Below are 24,889 nucleotides of genomic sequence, written 5' to 3'. Positions count from 1 at the left end.
TCCTTGTGGCCAGGGCCAAGACAGACCGAAAAAGTTGACCCATCTTCTGCCAATACAACAACCAAATGTATAGATTGAAATCACATACTACCGAATAGTTTAACTTAACTGTAGGGTTAAAGACAAAAGTCTTACATTAGAAAACACAAAAGTGTGCCGGTCGATCCTTGAAGGGTTCAGCTGAGTGAGGACGTCCACTAAATTTAATCCACAGGCGACACTTGTCAGGCTTTGATTTTGGTTTGGGGAAGGGGAAAAAAACGCACACCCCCCTCCAACCTCTCTGGGTAACGACTATCAGTCTTACAAGTGCCCCAGGCACAACGTTTGACCATTTCTTTCTTATAGTCCACAAACGACAGCGTTAAAAGTCAGAACATCTGAGACACAGTCAATAGAGCACTGTCATGAAAGTGTCGGAGCTTTGTCGGAGTCCGTTGTTGGCTCCGCTGTGATTGGCCAGTCTGCATTCTAGGGTATGGCTTAGCGAAACGCGAATTGGGAAAGGTTTTAACCTTGAAGTTGAAGCATCAATGAGGCCATGAAATGACAGCTGACAGAGGCACAGAAAAAGAGCCCTTTTGATTGCCACGGGAGTACAGTATAGAAGTCATGGCAAAATCAGATGAGTTCAGGTCAATAGGGATAATGTAAATCTGTTGGAGGTAACGATGAATGGTCTTTGCAAATCCGCGCCAACTGGGGTATTGGAGGGAAGCCGGTAAACGATAGAGAACATTGCTTTGCAGACATTATGTTTATCTACTGTATGTCCAGCAGTGGCTCAGTCAGTAGGGGCTTGGACTGGGAATCGTAGGGTCGCCGGTTCAAGTCCCCGAACAGACTTGAAAAATGGAAAGTGGACTGCTGCTTGGAGAGGTCCCAGTTCACCTCCTAGGCCCTGCTGTGGTGCCCTTGAGCAAGGCACCGGACACCTCCAATCCCCCCCCTCCCCATTGCTCCCCGGGCGCTGCACGATAGCTGCCCACTGCTCCTAGTACTAGGATGGGTTAAATGCAGAGGACTAATTTCACTGTGTGTGCTCTGCTGTGTGCATGTATGTGACTAATAAAGAGGGTTTCATCCTCCGATTCTATCTATCTTCTATATCAAGTGTAGTGTTCGCAATGTACAGTTTTTGTATATCGTTGGATGTTGTATAAAGCTGACGTCCTGTTGCCATTATGTGTCAATGTTGAACTCATCTGGCTTGAACCCTGACCCTGCATGTGAGATTTGGGGCCATCTGGACCTTTAGAGTAACACCAGTTTTCCTGTTCACGTGGGATTGTGCAAAACTTTCTTTCTACCATGAGCCTTTATGTACACCTGCTGTGCCCCAGTAGATAATTCCGTTGATGTTTGTAAAGAGACAAAGTTCTGATGATCAAGACAATTGCATCTTTTTAATTTGTTAAAAGCCTTTCAGGCAGGTATACCGTTGCTTCGCCACCCGCTTAAACTCATTTAAATTCTCCTTCCCAACCTTCTACTTTCTGCTCCGCAACCTGTAATTTCAAATAATGTGTTTATTTTCCCCTTGAAGATTTTTTGGTTATGGATCAGTGGTTGCAGAATGCTGCCATTGTTTACAATTTAATTTGAGTGCATGGAACGGTGACCTGAATCCCAACACAGACATAACAATATCCCTGGTGTAGAACACACTTGCAAGGGCGGAGCAGGCGGTGAACACTGAGTGTAACTGCCATAATCAGTAAGGAGCTGTTCTCTCCCTCACCGGCTTGTGTAGATGCAGGTAACCCGGACAACCTGACAATGTACACAAATTAGAGGCAGGCAGGAGAGGGGTATGATTAATGGTTCTCAATAAGGACAGGCCCCAGAGGAGAGAGGACTGGAGCAGCAGTGCTTATAAATCCTAGGGATTCTCTGAGGCGTAGAGGGGGCGGGAGGAATAGGTCGATTCAGAAGCTGGAGTATGTGATGGGGGTGAAGCAGAAGAGCAGATGCAGGACTCCAATTTGGTGGTATTTCACAAATTCCTCACTGAGAGAAAACTTCTATTTCGTAGGCTAAAGCATCTCCATACGGTTACAAAAAAAAGCTGTTCTACTCTGTCAGCTGCAGTGTTGCTAATTTGTCCCATGAGATTGAGATTCTTTGAAATCATCTCTACGGTGACAAGTGAGAGTAGCCTTCCTATCTATTACAGAGAACTCACACATCCTCCACTCACCGACTTTCCTTTGTAAGCCTTCCTTTTTCTCACCTCTGAAATTGACAGTTTCTGTAGTCTAAACGGGGGAATCTCTACTGATGTATGGTTAATAATGTGCTTAGATTCTCCGTTTGAAGTCCAGTTAAAACATATCCTGAATAAATGCGGGGGAGTGCCGCTGTATATGCCATGCAGGAAGTGATTGGACGCGTCCAAACAATATACACTGATGTTGTCTTGCAGTGAGGGAACCCCCGCTCTTGCTATGTGGACCGTTCCTCCGTTCCTCTACATCCAGGCGAGGTGAGCGCGGTGCACAGCGCCAGACGGACCAGAGCGGGTTTAGTGTGGATACGCAGCGGCGGAGCGCACGGCTGAGGACTCTACAGCGCAACTCAAAACACAAATGGATATTTACGTGGCTTTGTTTCCTCTTTTCTTTTTTACCAAACCAGGTAAAGTAACGCTGCGTGTGGCACTCTGTGTTCACTGTGATGATTTCTGTTGCGAATGTCAAGCACTTCTTGTGGTCTTTTCTCAGTTTGCACCTTGCGCTAGAGCTTGTCATATTTTTGTTTGTAGTGTCTCTGAACTGTATTGTTTTAAGTATTGATTATGTTAACTTCAGATTCATAAAATAAAATAAAATCAATGGTTCTTCAATTGATGAGACTTTTTACCTTAACGTGGGTGCACTGTGTCCGTGGGGAGAACAAGTGTTCGTTGCGGGCAAATACTGTGCATGTTAGTGCACACTATTAGCAATATCATGCGTGTAAATGAAACAGCGTGACTTTCCTCCAGAACTCCATTTTAAACAGTGCAATGCACATACGCAGAGAAATGATGAAGACTTTAGTTTAAATCCTTTGAGCTCCCCTAACCTTCGTCTCTCTCCCGCAGCTTTGGCTTTTGGATCAGATCAAGACTACCAGATTGATATCATCAACGAACTTGACCTGGTAAATGCCACCTATGGAATTACCCAAGTGGCAGGGCTTCACAACAGCAGCAAAGCCTTTCTCTTCCGAGGTAACGCACACACGCACGCTGACAATTTCTTATTTCTTCCTCATTAGTCGCGCTGCTCAAGTTCCGAAATGTCTTTGTCTTATGTGCGGTGGCTGCGCGCACACGCACGCCCTTTGTTTCATTAGTTAGTGTGAGCAAATCCATGCAGCGCCACACCTTTTGGTGTCACAGTATTAGCTGAGACACAACACTCCGGGGAGCCTCCTCATAATTACTCCATTAATTAATTTGTCCCAAGCAGCAGATGCTCTGGCTCTTCCTGGACACACTGGAGTGCTGTTGTCTGTGTCGGATTTCTACAGCATCTCCAATGGCATCCAGTTTAATCCCCACCACTGGTAGTTAAAGGGGCCATCAGGTGAAAGGACCCTGAAGGGCACACATCTTATATTTAAATTTCAAAGCCAGGCATCATAATGGGAAGAAAAGCGTGGCAGAATCTTAGCTATACTGATAATAAGATATGTTACAAGTGTTAGAAGGTAATTTGTTTGCTATTCAAAACTCTGTAAAGGACTCAACAAACTGTATTAGATGTTGCTTATTTGGTGTGTGTGCAGTGCCATCCCCTTTAAGAAGAAGATATAATGTCAATAAAGTAGAATTGTAAAGAGTGGGAGTGAAAGAGATCCTGTTGACTTCTCAAGAGAAAGACGGTTCTGCTTTGGTCCTGCTTGGCTGCACTTCCTGAAAAACTGCCGGGAAAACCAACAGTGAAAATGTTATCATCATTTGAAACTTTCTCTAATGAATTTAGGTTTTCCTCAGTTTTCAGAGGCAGTATGACTTAGATTCACATTAAACCATTGGATTGTCTCATGTTGCTTTTCCCACCTGTATGTTATGTTGGTGAGAAACACTGAGACTCTTTCTACTTTTCTGGCATGAAAATATTCAAATTCACATACTGGCACCAACACAGGCAGCCTGAATCCCAAATAAACTGCGCTGGGTGTTTGAATATCAGCAGAATGCTATTGTTCTGTTTGTATGTGTGTGTGCTTTTATTTTCTAGAGTATTTGGCTCCATGTGCCACTGGCTCTGTATGAATGAACGCAGGGCGGCTTGGCCAACTCTGCCGGGGTGAAGCTTTCCAAGATTCAATGCTGGAGGCGCTAAGAATACACAACCTCACTTTTTACTTGGTACACACACCCACACATGCTACTCTCCATACCCTTTTTTTTTTTCCTGAGGTGCTGCAGGCAGAGAGTGTGGGAAACAGGAGATTAATCCAGTAGGGAAAATGGACCTGTGAGTGTTGGACAGGATGCTACTGTTGTGACCTATTTAACACTTCGCCCACGCTTGTGCTGCTTTCATGGCCCTGTGACCCAGATGGCTCCATAGCACAACCACAGCCAAAGTTGCCGCAACTACCAAGTTCTTTCTAAAAAGTTTGAGGGAAGTTTATCTTGTAAAAGGCTTGTAACTGACATGTCATGATTACCGAGTGGAAGCTGTGCTGGAGCCCCTGTGGCTGATTGGGTCAGTGATTATTCAATATGATTTATGTATGCTTTATGCAATCATGTTGTGCCCTGAACTCAATATATCATATTTCATCAGTTTGATTGCAGAAATGGCTGTGGAACATATTGTAGAGCTGATCCAATGGCTTGGAAAAAAAGGGGTAATGTGGTGGTCCAATTAATGTCAATAGCACTGAGAGAAACAGAAAGAGAGGGCTCTGGCAGTGTCTTTGGCTGGACACTGGGACTAGTCTCTCTAGTCGCCCAGTTAGCCAGTCCTTCACAAACAGCAGATGGTTTTCTTTGGGGAATAGATTTTAACCAGAATAATGCACCGGTGCACTCATTGAAAGCCAGTTCAGGGATGGCAGACGTGTATAGTTTCAACTAAAAGGTAATCGGCTAGATGTGTGTTATCCAATCCAAATGAAGATGTCATTAAGTATAATATATTTAGTGTGTTTTTTACAGAGTTTGGTTTACATTGCTGGCATTTCTGTGACGTTCTAGATAAAGTTCAGTTTGTCAAGAAGGACACTGACCTACTTTTTACATCCTACATTGAAACCCAGATTGTCAACCTCATTTCTCTGTCCCAATGTCGGGGCCATAATGGTGAGCATGATAATCAGGATTATTTTCAAATTGATATTTAGATCACAAATGTTTTTATGGATGAAATATTTTATGTATTTTCGTTGTTCCCTTCTGCTCTCTGTTGTGTATGCCCTTATTACCATGGACTGCAGCCACAACATTAAGGATAGTCTATAAGCAGAGCACGCATTTTAACCATGAATATGTCAGTCAACCATGTTTATTCAATGAAAATGATCAGAAAGTGTGTTTGCGATTATTATTAAATTGTGCAGCCTGACCCAATGTTAAATTATTTTAATGCTATCCGATTCAATTTGTGTATCCCACTTTGGGTACATATCAGATCTGTTGACCTGCCAGTTTGTTCCAAACTGAAATAGTTCTTTATATAAACAGATGCAAGCGCTCTAATCGTAGTGCTAGAAAACTGCTCAGTTCTTGGAAATATGCCATTTTATATTATAACTGAACAGCTATTGGATGTTTTATGCACAACATTTGGTTCGGGGACATTATTGGTCCCCAGTGAAGTTATTTGCTGATGGTTAGCTTATAGTATTCTGCCTGAGAGTATATGTACTTGGCACTTGGTTCAGCACCTCAGTCAGGACTTGTCAACATTATATTTGGTCTAACTGGGTCAGGAGGGTCAGCCTTGTATTGCTTTTGGCTCTGTTTGTCCGTATACCTCATACTTGATCCAAGCAAGCTTGCAATCAGCAGGGTGTGCTATTCATTACAGTAGAAAAACGTGTTTTTGACACAGCACCCTGAGTGTGAATACTAGGTGAAAATTACAATTGTTGCTTTAATTGGTTGCACATCATGATGCTACCAGATTTGGTGTTCATTTACTCTTTATAGATGTGTTTTGGCACACACTCATGAATAAATATATAATTACCCGCAGGTCTGTTTAAACAAAGTCTGACTGTCCTTGGATTCCTGTCTCTTCAGGGATTTTATTTTCTGGTGTGTCATGGGCATTACTGCTATTTAGTATCATGATCATGTTATACATACTGTACCTGTCAAGAGCACTTACATACTCTGCTACTGTGATACATTTGTTTTACTGATATATCTATGAATGAGTTTGACGACAGTCAGTTGTCCTTAATTCTGTCTGTAGGTTATAAAACATGAGTTGGCAAAGTTTGGTTAAAATAATGACAAGAGTCGAAATAAATTAATAAAAATAATAATTTCTTGTAAGATAAGTGCTGACAATTTTTAAAACAACTTTTGAATCAGAGCCAAGCTAACAGAAGTGGATCAGAGCCACATGTAAAAAATGTAAAAAACATCTGACCAAAAGTGACTTTTTATTGTGTTCTGGCTTTAAAGTCAAAATTGAACAATATTTTTTTTTGTTTAGCATCTCCTCTCCTGTCCCACATCTACGGTATTTTAAATGTTTACTCCTTCATGGTTATTTCATTTTTTACACATTTAAGATGAACAGCATGTAGGCAACCCAGCTATCTGTAAAACCTGTCTCACCGCTATATTCGACTCTTTTCATTGACTCTCTTACTCAAAATCATTATTGTTAAACAGTTAAATAGTAACAACAAATGCACCCTTGATCCTGATATCCCTGAGATCTTTAAACACACCTCCTATCAGGCCTTTAGGCCAATTATCCTTAACATATACCAGCTAGGCAGATCGGTTTTAGGACTGAAGTGGTCCTTAATTAGCATTTAATCGACCTTCCTGTCGATTTGAATCAAAATGTTTTTTCTAACCTCATTTAAAGCTGAAATCCTCACTGAAACAGCTCACTACTGTCCAATAAAGAACTATAGCTGATGCACATTGCATGTCTGATTCCATCGTGTGTTGTAATTCTGAAGCTTAAATCAGGATATGTCAATCAAACTATAATGGAAATTAATTATAAAACAGATGCTTGCAATGTAAAACAGGAGTCTTTTTTCCAGCTCTGACACTTATCAGTGATTTATTTTTAACAACTTAAGGGAGTAATGTATTGTATGAGAAGAATGCTATAAAACAAACGACGATGATGCAGCTCAGAGTTTAGTGTCAGTTTTGGCACTAAAACGGAGGCATGGCTTATGATGTTCAATCTTGTGTTTAAGGTTTGTTCAAACTGAAATAAGCTCTTTCAGAATTTCTCTCTAATGGTCAGTTTTACATCCTCTTAGATAACGTAAAACTCACCATTAGACCAAAAAAGCAGAAAAAAGTCTCCAAATCTCAGAGAAAAACAAATGATATTGAAAAGTATATGCAAGAGGTCGCTACTCTCTGCAACGTCCTTCTTTCTCTGCCAAATTTGTTTAATCTGGGCCCGATGCAGCTTTTACACCATTTGTTCAAGCTTTCCTTGTTCGTGTAAAACCATGACCGAGATGATTATCAAAACATTCAGAACAGCACTGCCTTCACTCTCCTCACCTGACAATGCAAAGGGCTGATTGTGCAGCTGAATTGTAGTTTTTCCGTCTAAATGAGTACTCGAACTGCTGGAGTGTTTCAGATTTTCTATTACACCAAACAGAGCCCAGTGGTAATACAGAGGTCACCTATTCTGGTGCTTGTAAAATCACTCAATCTCTGCAATTGCGCACAGTTGGAAAATAAAATACGTTTTTCAAACAAAGGGACTACACTTTAGCCAACAGCACAAAGAAAGTAACCAGCTTCTGTATAACGACTCTGCCCTCCAAAACCATTACAAGAACTAGAGGGGCAAGACAAAGGAATTTCTGGTACCAACACTGCTTACTACGAGGTCTAACTGGGTGTATGCCAATGAACCTGGGTTTTATTTGTCATATAGAAATTGAGTTTTTTAGGTCTTAGTTATGCTTCACTTTAAAGTATACTGAGGTTTTGAAATGGTTTTATTTACCAATCCTAAGAGTCCAAAACCAGGTTTCCAACTCTCAGTGCTTTCCAATTTCTGATACCTTTTTTGTTAGATATCAAAACAATAACAAAGGCATTAACCACGCCACTCCTCATTAACATTTCTATAATTGTTCAGTATTTAGCTGCAGCGTCTTCCAGAGATTTCCTTTTTTTTTTATTCACCTTCTCTCAGTTCCACCTTTTCTCTTCACTGCTAAATTCCTGCAAATCCCACATACTGACTGAACGTGTTGCTGTCTGCTGCCAATCATATGTGATGACAGGCAGATATCATAACATTAGGTTAAAAGCAGTGGGAGGCTCATGGTCTACTATTCTGAGTGACAGTGTCCGCCCCGGGTAGTAGGACCATTTCATTTTCACAATTTCAGCACTTGCCTGGCCCCCAGCAATTCTCATGTTTGCTCCAGATGGACAGTCTGAGCTGCTATTCAGTGTTAACAGCTGCAGCATGGTGTGTGTAGGGTTGAATCAAAATGAGCTAATCTTTGTGTATTCATGGTTCTGAAGAAACATGTCATATTATGACTTGTAATGTGTTTTTAACAGTTTTTGGACAACTGAAGAGCTCTATGGCCAAAACAATCAAGCTAATAGCATATTTAGCAACATGGACAAAATGTAGAAAGATCCATTTCATTGTTGGTGTGTGTCTTTAAAAGGATGTGTTGACAATACGAAACACTTAAGAAGATCACCTGTGTGTGCTCTGCAACTTCGCTCATCAGTTATTAAATCTTAATTTAACATTTTAACAGCTGAACATTGGATTTCTATACTTCAAATGCAGCTACAATGGAGCCAAATGTATATTTAATTCCTTCTGACTAAAGTTGACATCAACAGTTACAATCAGGTTCCTTTGTAAATCCCTTTTATTCGTACGGGAAAGAAAAAAGACATAGAAAGAGAAAGATGGAAACAAAACAAAGAGGCAATTTTCTCTTCTTCTCTGCGAGCCACCAGTAGGGTAACAAACAATCTCTCTCTGTGCACATAACACCCAGAGGTAAATGCAACAGGTTCTCACCACTTCTCTCGCAGTTATCAAAAGGCAATCTGGTAATGATGTAATAGGACATTTCTACATGAAATATAAACAGATGAAGCAGGTTGATGTAAGAGGGAACAGCAAAACTCTTATAATCACATGAAGACAAAAAAGATCCAAGGTAAAAAGTTGTTGTTGTCGCCTTTTTAAAGAAAAATGATACATGCAGATAAAAACATCATTATAACAATACACCAGTGTAGACTACAGAGGTGTTTTTAATGATGAAGGATTGTACTAATGATGGTCTCTAATTGCAGATGGGGAAAAATGATTCCCTGAAGTTTGTCAGCCTGAAATGAGGCAGGGCAAGGCGTACCAGCTGATTACAGTGGTTACTGTCCTAAACTACACCAAAAAGAAGAGCTAATTATCTGTCATCTCCCAACCATGGAGTGTTTAGTTAAAACCATGATCTGATGCCTCACCAAATGCTGTTTTTTCAAACAGTTCATTGCTTGATTTTCAGGTGTTGAAGGGCTATTTTAGCATGGTTTTAATATAATAATTCAGTGCCTTACTGCCTATTAAATTCAACTTGTAAACACACACAGTCGCGCAACAGGTTTAAAAATATTGCTGCATACACCGCCTGCCTTTTTATCTGTCAGCTTAATGTCTTAACAATCCAGCATCTATATATAATGTTCAATAATGTCTTGAGGAACTAGAAATTGGATTAGAAAGTTATTGCACAACATTATAGATGGCCACTATAGGGTCAGAAATTAGTAGGAGTGCCCATGTAGTTTAGTTACAGCACAAACCACATTAACACAATGTCCACCATGTGATCTTTGGCTGTGGATCTTTTTGCATTTAATGCCATTTATTTCCCAAGATTTCCTGCCATTTTAAGCCTATTTTCTTCCAGAAGTAAGCTTAGTGACTCCCCATGGGAAGGTGGTGGGATGCACTGTAAAAAGAAAGTCTGAAAGGGGGGTGGATAGCTCCGCTTTAGGCTCATGACTTAAACTCAGGCGAGTTCATCTTTATTGTCCCTCAAGCGGTAGTTCGGTTTAAAGTAGAAGCAAAAACAAAAACAGAACAATCAAGAGAACATGGGACATTAATCGCTGAAGTAACATCACAACAAATTAAACAAGATGTATCCCTCCATTAAAAGTAAAAAAACATTGTATTGGTAACCACGCTAAATTGCTGCTGACCACTGCAGTCAAGTTTCAGTGCAAATTGAGACTAATTGATAGCACTTGGAACAAAAGGAAACATGTTTTACCTTGGGTTATCTATATCTGCCCAGAGGAGATAATAATTAACTCTTCCCAAAGTGAGTGGTCAGAGCTTGCCAAGACTGACCGTCTGTGTGCTAATCATTTTGCATTCAGAAAAACAAACACAAAGAAGTAGGCAGTCTCTGGGCTGTCATGGAGCTGTAGCTCTGTTGGCATGTTGCAGAAAGCTGGACAGTTGTTTTTGTTCTTCACCTGGCAAGCCTGACTATCATTGCGGTCTTGTATCTTTACTGTAATAGTGCTTTTACTTATCTCACATTGCGTTTGAGTTCATTTACATAAAGTTGTGCTTTTCTCAACCTTTCCATGTAGAGCTGTTGGGCAAATTTGAAATATTTCTCCCAGCTTTTGATTCCTAATATGTGGAACATACACAAATAGGTCAGTATTGAGATATTTTTGTTATTTCATTGATAAGAAAAAGGCAAACTCATCCAGATCTTAAATTTAAACAATATATCGACCAGATATTTAGGTGTGAGCCCGCCCTAAAAACTCACTCTTTATGGTTAATTCATGAGCGTTTTGGTGATTTCTACTCAACAGTGATCAAATGCTCTAGAAAGGTTAGTAGTTCTGATGTTGGTTGGACTTACAGTTGAGTTATTTTTGCCCCTAAATGGCTTACCCTGGCCTGCATTACACTTCTGCTGTGTTGTTTTGTGGATATGATATTTTGCGAATCAAACTGGAATCCAAATGATAAACACATTAACTGTTGCAGGGATGGCATCCTTGTAGCTCTATATTATTTTGTTGCATCTTTTATGCTACTATTTGAATTGTATTCCACTATCAGTTTAAAATATGTTGTGGTGTTTTTAATCTCCATCAAATCTCCTGCCCACAGATTTCTTGTCAACCAGAGCTACTGTGTACAAATCAATGTGAACCCACCTTGTTAGCAACAGGGGTTGAATCCATTGACTCTCCCATAGTGCCGGAGTTCATGATTTAAATGATTGCTAGTTTTATTGGTCTCTCCATACTGTAGATAAGAGTTTCTTGACAGCTAATCAAAAGATAAGACTCTTAAAATAACAATATTTTGTCTTTTATATCTTTTTAGTATTGCGGATTTGCCCTTGGGGTAAGCAGGAAGGTTTACGACACAGGACGATAAATCTATATTTTAGTCGAAATATTGCAATCTTTTATGTGCTGTGGCGAAGTGTATCATGTTTGTGTCAGGCAGATTTGTGTGCTCTCTCATGGTGGAGACTAGGCTGCATGTAGTGAAATGGAAAATGCAAATGGACCATTAAAGATTAAAATTTAGCTCGCAATTGCAGATGCTCCAAAAACATTTGACAGGTGTTGAACAGATGATATCACTTAAAAATCTTGAAAACACAGATATAGCAATGTTACCAAAACAAGTATTCTGTTTGCATCACCAACTTCTGCAGGTGTGGAGGGAAATAGCTATAAACTGTTTGGTCTCGTTCTCTCCTGCATCCATTTTGTTGCTATTTATACCTCCCCCTCTGACTGCAGAGCAGAGTTAGGTTGCATATGTCACAGATATTACACAGAGAGCCTCCTGCAGGCAGGCCCGAGAGGCTGTAGGCAGTTCACAAGCTGCAAGCTAAGCCCGGCTACGACTCTTAAGTCTACAGCGCACGGTCCCCGCAGCTGAATCCAATGGAGGCTATCAAACCTTTCATCTTTTATGTATGAGCTTCCTGGCTGTCCTACTGCTGGAGGAGACGAGACACTGGTCCTACCTCAGAGGAAACTCTGCAGAATTATTCCATCTGAATTATTCATCGTACATGAGGGCGATATCTTTTAAAGGGACAGACATGTCTCTATTGCCCCCCTGCTGTCAAATTAAAGGCAGTGTAGAGGAACAATGGCCAAACACAAGTGCCTTCAGTGGGATGTGGAAAACATGATCTCATCGGGCACACCCTCACTTAAAATCTGTATAAATGGTCCAGAGTATCACAGTCTCCTGGGACCAGGATCAATAGAGGGGATTTACTGCAAATGATCTATTTTTTGGCATAGATGCCCTGCAGTAAAGCTGACTTCTGCAGTTTTCGGTACCAAGCGGTGAAATTCTCCATACCATCTGCTGAGGTTTTTTTGAAGCCGTTTGGTTACGATTTGTATGGCTCTTTGAAATAGTTCTGAGGCTATATGTTTGTGTTTGTAGAGAAAATTGGTGCAGTCGGTGTGTCGCCAGTCTTTTGGAAACTTAAGTCTGAAGTGTTCAATTCCTACATACATCTCTAGAAATGGCAGTCAATCAAATAGACTGAATCGTCTCAACAACTTTTAGAAGGATGGTATGGATGGTATGGACAATCATGCAATTTGGTGCCAATATTCATGGTCTGTAGGGGTGTAAGAAATGAACCTGATATAATGTTTTGTGGTACATTACTGCTTGATTTGTCTATGGCAATAACATTGTCGGCATACAGTGGGTAATTTTGTGTTGTCTTTAAATCCCCCAAAAAACTAGATAGCAGTGTTGTAATGAGATATTTCACTCTTCCACTCCAACGTAATAACTTAAACTGAGACAGGAAATAACACAAGGATGGTGTGTTCTTTAAAGGGGCCCTTTTTTAAACTCTGTGTTTACATGCTTGAATGTGCACCCTCTGTCTGAAACCAGAACCCAGTCTTTCTCTGATTGGTTAGCTGGCCGGCTCTGTTGTGATTGGTGCTCTGTTGTGATTGGTCAACCACTTCGAGATGTCCCATCCCTTAGCCTATCACAAGTGTTCGAGCACTAGCCAATAGGACCGTTATGTATTGATATCTCTTTAGCGCCAAAGTAACAAAGAACTACAATCGAGGCGTTTCAGGCGGGGGGGAATTTGTGGGAGAGAAGCATTTACCTGCACAAAAACCTATACAACACACTCCAGGTAAGAGAAACCCCGAAAAGCATCATTGTTCAAACCCAAAGAAACATGAACATTTCCTAACATAAGAAATGCACTGCCTCGCTTAAAGTATTACAATATATCAAATGGTAATCCCTGTATTATAAAACATAATTTATTTCCATATTTTTGCCAGTACACAGCTCTAATGAGGGTAAAGAGTATGATTTTCTATTGGACTTGGCATAAAGAACATCTGTCGAAGAGCTTCACGCTCTGTTAATGGACACTGTTTTAAGATCACATCTAATGCCTGCAAGATGTGGGTATGCTACATTTTCAAGTCTGAGTCCTGGTGTGCAGCACACACAAATTCTTTACACATAAATAGCAAATAGTTACAGCTTTAATAATAACAGCACATATTGCAACTCCCTACAGAGTTCACTGCACAGAGGGAGGCTGTAATGCTGGCTCCTTTTTATCCCTCTATTCTATTTTTATGAGCTAGACAGCAGCAAACTGTGCTGCTTTGTGCTCTTATAAACAAGTTCAGAATTGTCTGTCTGGAAAATAGTTGAAATCGACATTATCATACATTCACATTTAAAGTCTGTCTCATTGTCATACACAAAAATATCATCTACAGTAAGAAATGCTGATCTTTAAAACCTCTGCTGCATGCATGGAACACTGGCACAGTAACCTCAGAGAGGAGCAATTAAACTCTGTCTATTTATTGCTGCCTCAAACTGTTTGTGGAAGGTGCAAGAATGAGCCATCGGCACCTCCCTATATCTCCATCAGTATCCTGATATAATTAGCCCTGCTTTGTCCCGCCTGGAGCCATTGTCTTTTTGTTGATGCTATCACAGTCACAGTATTATTGCATTGACTTTCACTCCGGTGGCTTTATAACCTATTCTGGAATGGAATTGGAGTTTATCCTGTTTGGAGTACTTAAAGCTAATAAGTTATTATATATAATACACTTGTTATTAACAAGCAACTTTAACTTCAATATGTTCTGCTTTCACCTCATATTCTTGCCGCCCATATTTCTAATAAATGATATTTTACCATGAAAGTAACCACTTTCTTTGAGATGTCTTTTGAGTATATATACTCAAAAGACATCTCAAAGAAATTACATTATATATATATATAATATATATATATATATACAGTATATATATATATATATAATATAATAATTTTCCTTGAGTTAATCCATTGTTTAATCTGATCAATATTTTTGCAGCTAACAAGTCACACAAGAGCTGTGCAATAACCAATTGATTATTGAAATGCAAAAAAAAAAGAATGTTCTTGATAATTTATCTATAGCCACTTAAAAAACAAAACGCTGTTAATCTGTTCTCTAGTAAAGATACTGATGGAAAGTATAGGTTTAAGCAGCACTGGGCTAATCTCCAACAGTTTGGTCACGGTACTTCATGGATTAAATGTCGAAACCAACTAGCTGGTTACTAAGACGACACTGACACTATCATATTGCACGCTGCTGTTAATCCACCGCAACAGGGAATGCAGCTGTGGCAGCTTTAAGGCATAAGGAGTCCCATAAAACCTTTAAATTCACACTAAGCCTGTAACATGCTGGAGCAAACACTGATATTTTGCTGTTGCAATGTGAACACCTTGCTAGACCAATCTGACAGATTTTCACGTTTTAAGTGCAAATGAAACTTCACATGCCTCTGGGGGCTGAACAGTTTTGCCACTGCGAGGTGTTATGAAACCACAGCTTCAAACACACTCACACTTGTCCTCATTTCGTTCACAATGAGGTTGACTGGTGTGGATTTGATAGCCATTAGCTGGTTCTAAGACTAATGCCGAATCTTGCTCTTCAGATTCCATGGAGGTAACTGTCTAAATGTGCTTGAATCGATATGTGTATGTTTCCATTGCTGTTTATAATGGATGGGATCATGCAATTAAAAGAAAATAGGGAAACTATTGCCCTGAAAAAAACACGAGTTCTTGTAGGTAATGTCTCCTAGGGCGGGTCGCAGTATCAGATTTCGAAAACCTTTGCATTAAGATCACTATCGTCTCATGTTTGACATTTTATTTTGATGATTGCTAGATAAAAGCTTTAAGCATTTCCTAAAACCAACATTCTAATAGCCCAAAAAACGTACTTCTTCTAGTATAAAGCCTATTTATTACACACACAACATAGGTTCGGGTTTTTGTTTAGGATCTCTTTCATTTAATGATAAAACCATTGTTAGAATTGTACGTATCCCAGAAGATAATTTTCCTTTATTTGTAAAACAAAGTTGTTAATCCTATCCTGTTATGGCTCCTATCCGGTCTTTAGCTCCATAAAACAAGTCGTAATAAGGCGTTCTTTTTGGTACCTTATTAACACAAAACCTCATCCAACTGTGTTTACAACTACTGTGAAAAAGGCTATATTAACAAGCCTTATAAGAAAACACCTTTAGATTTTTCAGGAAAGCAATGTTATTCCATAAGATTCAGGTCCCAATGTCTTCTTCTGTATAGTTTGCTCCTTTAGTATACAGAACACCTTTATTCATGGCAGTTACAATATACAGTTTTCCCAGCAGAGGATAAATATATACATTGACATTTCTCCAAACCCTCCTGCTGCATAATCCAACTGCCATATACTTGCTAAACATAGATAAATACAATACTTCTGTTTCAAATGTCATGAACAAAGCTCTGAAGAGGCTGCTACCTCATTGCTTTCTGCTCTGATCTTCAAGACAGATAGAGGGGAGATGTAGGATTATTTTGTGTGTGTGTCTGGGGTTAGCAAATCTGAGTATTTTGCCAATCTTGTCTGAACTTTTGACACCAGTGTGACCAAATACATTTTCAAATTCACACACTATAACTTTCACTTGGATATGCAGCAGCATGCTCACACTTAAGGCTATTAAAGGGCGAGGGAGTACGGCCGTCTTTCAACCAGATGGTTGTTGGTTCAATCCCAGCCTGTGCAGTCAACATGTCGATGTATCCTTGGGCAAGATACTTAACCCTGAGTTGATCCCGATGCCCAACTCATGTGTATGAATGCTAGCTTCCCTAGAGCAAGTGACACTGCTCTGTATGAATGAGTTGTGAAAGGGTGAATGATGACAAGTAGTATGTACAACGCTTTGAGGGGTCGTAAAGACCTGATAAAGTGCAATATAAGTACAGTCCATTTACCAGTAAAGAAGCGCAGCACTGCAGCACTACTAACCTGAGGTGATCAGAAAAAGTATGGAAAAGAATAAAAATGGATGTGTTTCATTTAACCTGATACTGATCTATAAAAATATCCCTGAATTGACACTAATTCCTGTTCCTTAGCTCCTGGCATCTCTATCATTCTTCACGTATTTGTTTGTTTTGGTTAAAATAATTAATTCAACTATTTTTATTTGTAGTTGTAATACTATAGCTCAATTAAAAAAACCCTGCAGAAGAGCCACATATGGTTTGTCTGTTCTGGGCTGCTGTTAAAACACGGCAGTGTAACATGGCAGAACCTGCTCAATATGTTGACACCAAGACAACAGAACACAACAATTATAATTTACCTGCGATTAAACACCAAGGAAATCAAAGTTATCGATGTCATCTTCCATTTCTGTCAACAACTTCCTCTACTGGCCCTTTCAATAAGAATGTTAGTGCCTCCCTCACCCCTGCCAGCACTTTGTACTCCGTCCACTTAGCAGCTGCTAAAAGTCTTCACTCAGCAGGTTTACTTCCTCTGATGAGCTGCTGTCAACCATTTAGCTTCTACTATTGTGACTATGGTCTGGACATTTGGGGTTTCTGCCTAGTTTGGTGAGCAGTCTTGCGCTTGTGTGTCATTTTCTTGGAAACTATTTGCAAGACAAATGCTGAACAAACCTGAATGTCCCGAGTCAAGCTGAGTGTATAAAAAGAAGCTAGTTATGATGTTATTTGTGGCCATATATGAACATCTGTAAATCTTGGATAACTCAGTATCCTCTAATTTCCGCAATATACCAAGAAGCATTCATCATTTCCAAGAAGGAAGGTGGTTTCATTCTAAAATGTATTCAATTTCATTCAACATATTCTCTTTCAACTAAACTCTATTTCAAAACAGCAGTAAGAACCTTGCTTTCATTCTGGAACATAGCTGAAATTATGAAAACTGAATCCTACTGTGGATTTAATCAGATTGGATGGATGATACATTTTGGCACAGTGACTAGTCTCATGTGAAACAGTGTTGGACTCTTGGTTGAGATGGCATCTGGACGGATGATGCATTTTACTGCTGAGTGCTTTTAGTCTCCCTGTGCTACATTTGTTTAGCTCAAAGTGTTTCTTGTTACTTGTTATGTGAAAGAAGGTCTGAAAGTGTATTAGCTGTTCAGAACCAACATCATGTGGCTGTTTTCAGCAGCCTGGATACTGCACTGTGCCTGCATGAATATACTTGGAAATAGCAAACAGGAAAAAGCTGGATTAAAAAAAATAAAAATAAATGTGAACGCTGACTGCATCACAAGGCGAGCCGTCATTTTGTTTTAGTCAGGGTTAGAGGATCAAGAGGCATAGCAAAACACAGTTAGAGATACTGCTGCTCTTCTTGACTGGAAGCTTTTCATGTCTTCCATTGGTGTCTCTGAGGCAAGACAGCGAGCTGAAAAGTGAGATGTGCTTTGATGGAAACAGGAGGCTTGTTCAGTCCTGTCGCCAAATTAATTTGGCTTGTTGTTTACTCCTCAAGAGCCAATACTTATGAATATGTTAGGGATATATGCCTATTCAATAACTGATTTAAAATGTCAAACATTTAGGGTGTGTCATGTCACAGAATGTGAGCCTTTTTGTTTTTTTTACTCTAAAGCATATAAATGACATTCTTCAAATTCATTATAACCACTGCAGCTCATCCCCTTCAACAAACGAGCAAATGGGTTCTCTCTGAGGTGGTAGCATGTTTTGACGTTAATAGGAGAGTCCTCTGAGATCTCTGGTATCCTTCTACCCTAAAAGGCATCACAGGCCCTAATCATGATTTTTAACATCTCATGGAAAAATACCATATGCTGCATTTCGCTCTTAGTGTAAGAACTGGATTTTTCCACAGTCTGAAATATCTAGTATTTTTCAGTGCAGTTGATGGCCTGTATTTGCCCTTGGAGATTTGAAAGAAAGTGACTAAGTAGTAACACATTCAGCTAATCATGGATGCTTTCTTTTGGGAAACTATAGACGCAAGCACCTCAACATGAAACAGTCTTCTTCTCAGTTCAGCTTTTACAGTTAGAGAGTTTTTTCTATTTGCAACTATTAAAATAAATGATCAATAAATAAACTAGAATAATTCAATAACAATGATGGATACAATTCTCATGTAAAGGTCCCTCAATTTTGTAATAAAAATCCCTGATCACTTTTACTTAACTCAACTTTACATTTGTGGAAGAGATGAAAAGGGAATGCATGTACTTCCAGGGCCAAATACATGATAAGTTAAAATAAGCACGATAAAGAGGTAGAAAACATGTATGAAATTATGACAGTTAAAAAACTGGATCATACAATTATTTGACATTTCTCTCAGCAACTGACTTTGAGTTAAAAATGTTTAACCAGGTTTTCTTCAGTCGGTTAAAAGCCTAATCATTTTAATATGTTTTTTTATGAAAAAAAAGGATGTTAAAATGATTACACTATAATACATATCATAATGAAATGGCAATATTAGTCTAAATAATTGCAATTGCTTTTCTTATTTTAAATCGTGCTGTCATATCTAGCTATTATAAGCACTAGAACGGAGTGTTACCACCCACCCTCCTCCAGAACATTAAACCTGCCTGAATGGATCCTAATAAAATATATCAATATAACTGTACTATGGGCAGGATATGTAGTACCTGTCAGCCTCATACCAGCTGTGTATTAACGCACAAGCTTTAACTTTAAAATGCAAGATAACTTAGGGCTGCTAATGTGTCAGTGTGACAGTATCCCCTGAGAGAGGAAACCGCGCCACACTGCCTCACTGTCACATACACAAGAGGGACGAAGGCCATGGAGATTTTTCAAGCTTGTTTTATGCTCAGTTCGCATCTCCATGCTTGAGAGAGGATAGCGTTTGTCACGACAACAGGGGAAACATCTGGAGCGCCATTTGTTTTAATAATTCATCGTTTCTGACTTCATAATCAACCTCAACACAGTCGGAGTCACTAAACCCGGTAGCTTCCTCTCCCGTGCGAATAATCTGTCTCCGACACATGTTGAGAGTACCCATAGAGATATTGTTACACACGCAGCAGCTAGTTTGCATTTCCACTCCCCTGTGTTTGATGAGTTGCCTCCTTTCTGGTTTTGCTTTTTTGATTTGATGCCCCTCTTGCTCAGATAAGAGAGGGAGGGGACTGTTTGAGTTGTTTTCCTTGCCATTTCTTTTCTTTTTTTAAATAAGTATTTTTGTGTTTGCTCACTGGCAGGCCTGTTATGTTTTCAGTAAATGACACAGCTGCTAGTAGGGCTGCACGATGATGTTCCTAAGATGCTCTGACTTCAGTACCAGACCATATTAAAAAAGGAGATTTCAATGCGGAGTTTCACTTTGTTAAATGAGTTTTCTCAACAATAACTTTATCAACATAGTATAATGAAAAAAGACTGATGAAGAAACCACGTTCTACATATCTCATATTCCAGTTAAAGTCAACCCTTTCTGATTCTTCAGAAAGTGATCAATTAAATTCTATGTCACTCGTTATAAAAGTAAAAATACATTAAAAAATCCAATCTACATTAAATAAGTGTCTGGATTTTTTTTTATTAAGAAGTTCAAATGGCTCATGTGCCTATCTACTTTTATTATGAAAAGCTTTTCGTTCAACATTATACATACTAATATTTAAAAAGATTACCTTTCAGAACCTCAGTGTTATAGTTTACTTTTGTCGAATAGTCATTTTTACTAAAACGCCTCATAATGTAATACGATTACTTTTTCAAGTGTTATGTAACCCCTTTTATTTACCAAAGCAGGACTGGCTGCTTACAGCTAATAAGCTGACAGCTAACGTTAATAATTAATGTTCCTCGTGTCGATTTCCACACGCGTTTGTTCTTCCCAATTTGGCTTTATAATAGACACAATAGGGTGAGCCCCCTAGTTCTGATAACTATGGTAATGTAGAAAAACCAGTACCATCTCATGTTTTAGTTTGGCATCAGTGTTGGGCAAGTTACATCCAAAATGCAATACAGTACATATTACTGTCTTTTTAAAGTAAGAAGTTACATAACAGTATTACTGTCTCTGAACTGTAATGTGTTACACTACTTTCACGTTACTTTGAGTTACTTTCACCAAAATAACAGCAAAAGTAGAGCTCTAAATGCTAAAATGTAGTTTATTTCAGCTCGTTAATTAAAGCAATATATCTCTCTGGCAGTACATGCTGAACATTAGGAAAAGAGCTAGAAATTAAACTCATGCTCCATTTAAGTGTGCTGAATAATATGTGATACCGGTAACATGACATCTCTGTGTGTTATTAATAACATGTTAGTGGAGCCTCTGCACGGCCCTGTAACCTACTGTATATGAACGAGTCTCTATGGCAACGTTAGCTCACCTTGTCATTGGTGTGTTAACGGGGATTTGGCTGACAAGATTTCTAAAAGTCAGTGATTCCACAGAGGACAGAGGCTGCATATCTTTGACACTCTGCCACGAGTCTCTCAACTTCTCAGGGTTCAACCAGCAGACCGAGAGAGAAAGTTACCTTCTGTGGCTCCGGCCTGCGCGCTCTCCTGTCTTTTTCTTTTCTTTTCTCCGAGCCTGCAGCTCTGCGTTGTGAGCCTGCAGCTCTCAATCACGAATCTGTTTCTGCAGCCCTCTTAACCAATAGTAAACAGGCTTACCGAGTTACTATTCTACCGAACACTGTTTGGCATTGACTTGGTAGAAAAGCATTACTGTAGTTTCACAGCATCCTTTGATTAATCCCTAATTTACATATTGTAAACAACAGTAATTATTTGTGGGATTTTTTCAAATGCTCTGTAGCATTGTGTGCTCACATGCATTTGTAACATGTTATAAATGGTTGTTGCAGGTGTTGGGTGTGGAGCCACTGGGCTGTGTTTTCTGGGAAAGATCCAAGGCGTCCTTGGATGACCTTTGGCTGTATTATCTCTCCCTGCATGTCCTGTCATGATAGTATCTCCCTGCTCTGCTCTGCATGCTGCCCACGCTGCACCCCTTATTTGCTCCGCTGCCATCGTTTTTCCCTCCTCTCTTTCTTTTAAAAGGAGAAAGGAATGCAGCAGGGCTCATGCAGGGTTAACTCTGTAGCTGTGACTGTCAGCTTGTCACTGTGAGAGGATGATTAAAAGAACCCCTCAAAAAACATGACTGCGTGATGATGGGGTTATTTGCTCGTTTGTTGCTTTATTCGACATTTAACAACATAGTTGTTTGAAGCTCTGCCGGGATGATTTATCACAAATATAAGGAGAACAGTGCTAACGGACGCCGTTATCCTTATCCAGACATCTTTTTTTTTTTTAGGTATGCAGAGCATGGGTAATTTAGATAAATAGCTGTATAAGCACTGCTGAAGATGCCGTCCCATTTTCGTATCCTGTTTGTCAGGTGCAGCGATAGGCGGAGAGTGAGGACGTAATTAAGCTTGGCTGAGTTGTGACGGGGGGGACTCTCTCTGTTTGAGATCTCTGCAGGGGCCCCAGCTGTACGGTGGCTCGGTCCCTCAGAATGAGCCACGATCCCAGCAGTGGGCCTACCGGAGGCCTGACAGATACTGATATGGCACCTCAAAGCACTCAGCGCTCCACTAAATTAGCCCACATCTCAATTCCACCTATTTCCCCAGTGAGGGTCTGTGTACTTTATATACAGTATGTGTGTGTGTGTACCGTGTGAGCGGTTTGAAGCACAGACAGCCAGCTGTGGTGTAAAAAACCTGCCCACAGCAGAGGAGGACTGTGTAGAGCTGTGGGGGTGGAGCAGATTATGGATAGGATCTCATCCTGGAGAGTTGTTAACAAAACACACACACACACACACACACACACACACACACACACACACACACACACACACACACACACACACACACACACACACACACACACACACACACTCAAATCCTCACACAGTATGGAAATAGATTAGTGCCCTCAGGGACTGTATAGCTGTGCAGCATAATCTCAGAAATAAATCTGAATAATTTTGTACATCTTTTCTTTTTTAATTCATGAATATAGCAGTGTGTCTGTAAGGCACCAGTTGGAATTTATTGGAATTATTATTGAGTTTTACTTGTTGCCATCTTTGAGTTAGAAAAATGACACAGTTGATGTTATACACTATGGTTACATTTTCAGAACTGTTCTTTCTCTAGATTTATAGTTTAGATGTGACATAGAGAGAGACATGCAGACTGACCTACTTTACTCCAGGCTATCTCAGAAATAACAACTGTGTTTCCATGGTTACACGCAACAAGTAGAAAATAAATATCAAAGTGTGGCTTTTCCGACATGCTGTGTAGATTTACACAGTTTACTGCAAATCATTGTAGCAGAACCTGTGGCCTAGATTGTTCAACCCTGTCTTCTTCTTTATGTTATGTCCCCATACACAAAACTGCATTCCTTATAATGAACCAAGGTCAATTTATTTTCATGTTCTCCTCCTTATGGACTATAATGGGAAACATATTAATGATATGTCAAAGACTAATGTTATCATGCAGACATGTTTCCTTTGTGGTAGACGCTTTAGAAGTAGAAAATGTGTTGGATGAAAACTCTCTTCCTACAAACAACAGTTCATGCAATAAATACTTCCATATTTTACCTGAAACTTTAAATTGCCAATTTTATTTTCTCTGTTACTGTATAGGTCAAACAAAACAAAACCCAGTATGTAAGTATGATTGCTTCTGGGATGCAGAGTTTTCCCCTCTGATGCCAGGTTAGCTGTTTCCTTACAGTATACTTCATCAATCCATCAATCTTCTTAAAGCATGGTGGTAAAGAAAGCAGTGAATGCATTTTCCTAAATGTTGACATTTTCCCTTACATACAAAGGTCATATTTCAAATGACAGACATATGCACACATAACTGCACACAGTTGAACAATGGACATCCAAATATTCATGGCCCTGAAGGAAATCAAAGAGGAAGTTCATTTCTCTAACCTATATCTAATCTTCCTCTGGCTGCATTGTGCATCACGGCTCTGCATTATAGCTGTTAGTGACATCCAAGCCTCTCCCACAGATGGATGAGCTTTATTTCTTCAAGTTTTATCCTTATTTACTGTAATCAAAGTGCACTCAGTATGATGGCCTGCGATAGAGCATCGTCAGCTCGAGAAGTGAACATGCTTCTGAGGATATCAGCGTCCGGTCTCATTATTATGGGACATTACATCATACCAATAACCGAAAAGATGGAACTTACAGAGTTTTTTTGTGGTTACAACCAGCTTATGTACTTGTAAAAGGAAGGAAAAGTTGTACTGTATCATCAATGTTTTATCCATTCACATTTATGAATTTTTCAGCAGCTGAGGAGTTCTTCAAATGCAAGCCAAGTCATCTTAGCAGAGGCTTGCTGCTGAGAGCTCGGCTGCCTGACATGCACTCCCAGTCTCCTTTCACGTGCATCAAACTCTCTTCCTCCTTTGTTTTTTTGTACGCACGCTGTTCACTTTCTGTGGCTTTTGCCAGTTTCTTTTCCATATTAATTTCCACTTTCCTTGGAGATTCTTTGTTCTGTTATTTCTTTGTAAACTTCTGTTAGCATCTCTGCTGCTGCATTTCTTAGTTTGTTGCTCTTTGCATTTAGCTTTTGATAGAAAATATGCTCCCCTCTTTGGCTGTAGTCACTGTGAAGTGCCATCAGTAGTTGCTATTGACATGTTTTTTTGTTCTGAACATTACCTGAACGTTTGTTTCCCGTCTATAGTGATGCCTCAGTCCTTTTTATCTTTAGTTGCAGCCAAGCCCATGCTCTGCAGTCCAGTCTCTGCTTTTTACTCCTCACTGCAGACCCGCCCTCAGCAGCTAAAAGCAGGCTAGCTCCTCAGGGACAGTCTGCTGTGTTCTGGACGGATGACTGGCTGGCTAGCTTCATGTGTGGATGTTCAGATGACTGCAGGGGTGGAAGTGAAATTATGGGGCCTTCCCTCTTGCTGGATCAGAACAAATGGACGATGAAGGCTCAAAATATGCTAGGCAAACGGCATATATATTGTTTGCTTAATATATTATTTCTGAGTTGCCTAGTAACCATGCATGAATGCAATTACTGCCGCACGTGATTTGTGAGAATATAAGTGGGACATTTCTACCCAGGGCGTGGCAATTTTTTCCCATTTAGAAATACTTTGTAAGCTTACGGAGACAATTCAAAAGATTAATACAAAAAAAAAGAGGGGAAGGATTCTCCAATGCCATATTTTTTATCATTAATGTCATGGTTTCATGGCACAGGCTTTCGCCCCA

At 39.8% G+C, this 24,889-nt stretch overlaps 1 protein-coding gene across 1 annotated transcript in view; it reads left to right on the top strand.

The window, feature by feature from the left end:
* Positions 1-2,509: 2,509 nt before the first annotated feature.
* LOC134863739 (protein kinase C-binding protein NELL1-like) overlaps positions 2,510-24,889 on the top strand; it is a 210,527-nt gene continuing 188,147 nt past the window's right edge. Inside the window, exons 1-2 of the mRNA XM_063882394.1 lie at positions 2,510-2,637; positions 3,086-3,214. Of these exons, the coding sequence (XP_063738464.1) occupies positions 2,589-2,637; positions 3,086-3,214 (178 nt within the window). The 5' untranslated portion in view covers positions 2,510-2,588. The remainder of the gene's footprint in view (positions 2,638-3,085; positions 3,215-24,889) is intronic.

This window comes from Eleginops maclovinus, chromosome 4 (genome assembly GCF_036324505.1).
Source record: "Eleginops maclovinus isolate JMC-PN-2008 ecotype Puerto Natales chromosome 4, JC_Emac_rtc_rv5, whole genome shotgun sequence".
NCBI lineage: Eukaryota > Metazoa > Chordata > Actinopteri > Perciformes > Eleginopidae > Eleginops > Eleginops maclovinus.
The sequence above is the reverse complement of the archived record's forward strand: the minus strand, read 5'-3'. Positions and strand labels throughout refer to the sequence as shown.